Source organism: Panthera pardus, unplaced genomic scaffold (genome assembly GCF_024362965.1).
Source record: "Panthera pardus isolate Hobbes unplaced genomic scaffold, ASM2436296v1 HiC_scaffold_12, whole genome shotgun sequence".
Taxonomy (NCBI): domain Eukaryota; kingdom Metazoa; phylum Chordata; class Mammalia; order Carnivora; family Felidae; genus Panthera; species Panthera pardus.
In genome coordinates this window covers 30,865,766-30,870,963 of record NW_026526677.1, presented here as the reverse complement: position 1 = coordinate 30,870,963, position 5,198 = coordinate 30,865,766, and the positions used below count along the sequence as shown (strand labels likewise).

Sequence of the window (5,198 nt, the reverse complement as noted above, 5' to 3'; positions counted from 1 at the left end):
TTCCATTTGTTTGTTTCTTCCCTTACAGCTTTCAAGCTGCTCTGAGACTAATTTATTAATCATATCTTTTGATGCACCCTCTCAACAGGGCTAAAACAATACTTGGAAAGGATTCTGATTTCCCTGAGTTAAAGATACAAAAGAAAAACCTAGAGTCACATTTAATTTGACAAGGTAAAGGAGTGGGTGTGCTACTATATCAAATTTAATTTGTACAAAATCATAATCTCTGGTAACATTATTTTTCCTGATCTACTGCGTTTAGACTACTTTAGTAAGGCTTGATCTCCCTGTCTACCTAAACACTGATTCACTTACAGCAAGCTTCAGGGTAACATTGGTCTTATTAATACCCAACAAATCCACAAGGTGTTAGTTGCACATGATTTTGTATAAAAGGTGAACTCAGATGACTCAGTCTACAGCTTTCACCAGACTAGACAGCCAACCAAAGGTGAGTCTTGACATCTATAGTTATCAAGTGGTGATGGTTACTTTTAAAATTATAGGTTTTCCAGGATCTGGAGAACAAATCAAGACCTTTTCAACTACTGTTGTGTAGACAATTTGTGCTTGTCAACTTGATTCTTAAATATGGTTAATATGCTGTAGTCACTCTTAGCAAGCAATTGAACTTTACATAGACCAATTCACCTGGCTTCTTAAAATAGTCTTATTTTAACAAAGGTGAGCAAAAGCAAATGATGATATTTATGAGATGCTAAAAATGATGAGCTAATTTTATAGTATAGAATTTCTTTTTTCTTTTTAAACAAAAATAGTCTTTAAAATGGTAATGAATGGACAAATATGACAATCACAAATTACCATCCTCAGAATAATCACTTAAATACTCTAATCTTTATATTATTGCTCTGCTTAAATCATTATATTGGAGTTTTGACCTGCAATATGGGTTTACTTTGACAAAAAAAAGAAAAAAAAAACAAGAAGGAGTATAAGAGGAAATGTTTGTTCAAGAAACAAAGAAGGAAAGAAAAAGGAAGGAAAAAATTGCTGAAGCAAAATGTGACTGGGGAGGATGGGAAGATCAATTATTTTTGGTTTGGCCAACTTACATAATGATTATAATTATTTGTTTTTTTGTTGTTTGTTTCTCATAGTCTTAATTGTTTGCTTTATAGACCAGGATGAAGTCAGTCCAGTTTTGCTTCCTTTTCTGTTGCTGGAGAGTAATCTGCTGCAAGAGCTGTGAGCTGACAAACATCACCATCACAGTGGAAAAAGAGGAATGTCGCTTCTGCATGAGCATCAATGCCACTTGGTGTGCAGGCTACTGCTATACCCGGGTAGGAACTTTGCTTTGCTGGAAGTGAGGGTGGTAAGGGTCTATACAAGGCTGGCTTCATTAATTCTCACTTTATGAATATTTTAACTTTTCAAAATAATAGCCATGAGTCCTTTAGCCAATACTGCCTGTGTTACGATTGTGGTTAATTGCTATGATATCAGTTAGATGTTTGGGATTGGATTTGATTAGGATAAATCTAGGGAAGCCTCAGATTTGATCTGATCAACTTGGAAATATGCCAATTCTTCATTTCCAAAAAAAAAAAAAAGTAGTGCTATGGCAGATTTTACATATAGAGAGATAAACATGTAAACATACGTATATTTAATAACAGATCTAAAATATTCCCCAAAAGCCATTTTCTGTAATTGAAGCCATATCTTTGCAACAGAGATAGTATCAAAATATGTTTCTACACCACATAAAAAACATAAACAGCCATATTTTTTACAGTTATTTATTTATTTGAGAAAGAGAGAGAGATACAGCATGACTGGGGGAGGGACAGACAAGAGGGAGAGAGAATGCCAAGCAGGCTCTGCACTGTCAGCATGGAACCCAACACAGGGCTTGAACTGGTGAACCATGAGATCATGACCTGATCAAGAACAGACTGAGGCACCTAGGTGCCCCACAAACAGCCATATTATAAAAACTGCCTTATTGGTCTACCTGATTAGAAATGGCAACAAGTAGCCTGAGAACACAGTCAATGCATACAGACTATTAGAACCAAAATGAATCAGCAATCCTACTCACTTCTTCATGTCTTTGAGAAAAACAAAGCACAGAAGCATTAAAGCACTAGTTTGTATTCACTCAGCTTCTTTGCATTAACTCAAGTAAAGAGTTTCTACTTTGTTTACTTTGTTCTCCTATAATACCTGGTTATCTATGCAAAATTTCATTCTATAGACTGAAACTGAAAATAACTTTTTAATGAAATATATTTATTGGGCAGTAAATGAGTTTGATCAATAGACCTGGTAGCATGATACTGAAACAAATTAAGCAGCACTGCAAATTTCCTCTCGTGATGCAAACAATTTTTCTAGAAACTATTGGAACAAACCTATTCTGCCTGGATTAAAAGTTCTCATGTGCAGGGGCAACTGGGTGGTTCAGTCGGCTGAGCATCTGACTCATGATCTTGGCTCAGGTCATGATCTCACTTTGGGATCAAGCCCCACCTCGGGCTGGGCTCTGTGCTGACAGGGTGAAACCTGCTTGGGATTATCTCTCTACCTCTCCCCCATTCATAGTCTGTCTGTCTGTCTGTCTCTCTCTCTCAAATTAATAAACTTTAAAAAAATGTTTTCATATGCAAACCGTGTATGTTTTGAAACCGAAAGCCCTGCAAAATATACAACATTTAAGGGAGGGAAATGTCTACAAAACAGTAAAATATTTAAAATTTGCCATGAGCTTTCATAGTCATGTTAAGCTAAGCATTAACATTTCCTATTATGTCTTTTTTGGCCTTTTATAAACACCAAGGGACAATGTATTTGGAAACATTTTCTGAGAAATTAAACTTCAGTATTTTATGGTTAATGTTGTCATTAATACAGCTTTTGACTAAGTACAAAAATCAACTTAAAATTTCTGTTATATTTCACTTTTCATCTTTTTCTATATTGAAATTTAAAATTTCTCTACAGTTTGAGAAATATTTAAGATTTGATATTGACATAAGGAGTAGGAAAGGGAATGACTTATCTTTTCTATATGATTTCCAGAACCAGGAAATAGGATATTTATAAGATCATATTTCCTTGGTTAGGAATTCCTTAAGTGAGCTTTAATGGGTAAATGTTAGAACAAGCAATATTAAGTTTCCATCTCATTTTCATTATGCTACATAGAAACTTCCAGCATATTTTAACCTAATCCTCTCCTTTCTAAACTCCTCAGGATCTAGTGTACAAGGACCCAGCCAGGCCCAACAACCAGAAAACATGTACCTTCAAAGAGCTGGTGTACGAGACAGTGAAAGTGCCCGGCTGTGCTCACCAGGCAGATTCCCTGTATACATATCCAGTAGCCACTGAATGTCACTGTGGCAAGTGTGATAGTGACAGTACTGACTGCACCGTACAAGGTCTGGGGCCCAGCTACTGCTCCTTCAGTGAAATGAAAGAATAAAGAGCAATGGACATTTCAGGTGACCTATCCTTGTCCTAAAGGACCAAAATATCCAAGAAGTCTGTGTGTGTCCATATGCCCAGGCTGCAAACCACTGTGGACCAGGGGATCATTAGACCCCTGATCCCTGTTCTCCAGGCAGAGGAGGTCCAGGAATTAAGAATGCTGGGGCCAGGAGCCTGTCACCACTCAACCCTATAAACCTGTTCCATAAATTTTATTCAGTCTTACTTAACTTATAGACATGTGGGTGCTTTCCTATTTAATAGCCTTAGAAATCCTCTCAGGCAACCCCTTTCCTTAAAAGGAAGGGATTTTAGGCCCAAAGGGCAGAAATAAGATGGGAATGGATCAGAGTACTAAAGGCAGCCTTCTAGACATTTGAGCCCTCAAAAGCAGGGCCAGCATCTTCATGATTATAGTCTTAATGCCTAGCATCATGCCTGAAATTTAGTAAGAAATTCAACAATGGCTTCCTTAAGGAAAGTAAGATCTGAAAGGTAGGGATAGGAAACACTAAAAGAGCATGTTTGACTCTGGCTGATGAGATTGCCTTCAGCAATGCCAATCAGTCCATGAAAGTGGGGGCATTAACCCCACCTCACCTCTCCTTCTCTGTCACATGAAGTACTGAGATACGATGCATCTTGCATGAATTGCTTAGTGTATATGGGGGTTACCAGAGCTCAGGATTTCTAACTATTACTACCAAACCTTTCAGTTAAAGGGCAAAAGCAAGAAATGTTAATGAGGGCCTGGGAAAATTAGCCCGTATCTATTTCATCATTTAAACAAATTGAACAAATATTGTCAGGCTCCTGAAAAATTCCCTTTGAGAAGTAGAAAAAAAAACTACATCACCCTGCGCTCCAGGCTAGGATTCACTCCTTTGAAGAGAGGTGGATTTGAAAGTAGATTGGAAAGCAATTTTGTCAACTTAGTAAATACATTTATCCTATCTACAAACACATTTGTGTAAAAAAATATGTTTTTTAGAAAGAGTTAGCTAGGAGGAAAAAGAAAAACTACCTGTTTTCTAGAATCCTCTGTATGTCAATCTTTTCTTTTGTCTATCCATGTTCTCCCATATCTGTTTCTTTCAAGAGGATAAATATTAAAACTGTTTCATGAGTTGATTTCTTTTCAAGGTGATACCTCTCTTAGTCATGGAGTTATTTCATACTTATATTGTCTAATTTATTTAAATCTTATTTTTTTAATAAAGATGCTAGCCACAGTCTTAGATTTAGATTTTTTCATGTATAAGCAAATGACTAAAATATGTCTTATCTTTATATTAGTAGAAAGAATATTAAAAAATAATTCCTAGTTCTTCTGTAATATTTAATTGTTCTCACCTTTGGAAACATTAAAATTAATTTTGTCGCATTTCTAGAAGTGTTTACTTAAATTTCCTATCATTTTTTGAACTCAGTTTCTGATGGGGGGGGGCAGTGGGAGACAAAGAATCACAGAGTGGGTGGGGACATTAGAGATTTTCTAGTTCATTTTTGAATTTTTGAAATGGAAAAATTGAAGTCTAAGGATATTAATTGACCCACCCAAGATCACAAAGACAGTTCATGGCAGAACCAGGATTAGAACTCTGGCATCTTAGGGGCCTGGGTGGCTCTGTTGGTTGAACATCCAATTCTTGATTTTGGCTCAGGTCATGATCTCAGGGTTGCAGGATCAAGCTCCACATCAGGCTCGACACTGAGCATGGATCCTGCCTGAGATT

At 36.6% G+C, this 5,198-nt stretch overlaps 1 protein-coding gene across 1 annotated transcript; it reads left to right on the top strand.

The window, feature by feature from the left end:
* The first annotated feature begins 1,151 nt into the window (after positions 1–1,151).
* On the top strand, positions 1,152–3,457 carry FSHB (follicle stimulating hormone subunit beta). The gene is made up of 2 exons (XM_019456592.2): positions 1,152–1,310; positions 3,227–3,457. Exons 1-2 carry the CDS (start codon positions 1,152–1,154, stop codon positions 3,455–3,457), a joined length of 390 nt encoding a protein of 129 aa, XP_019312137.2.
* Positions 3,458–5,198: the final 1,741 nt, after the last annotated feature.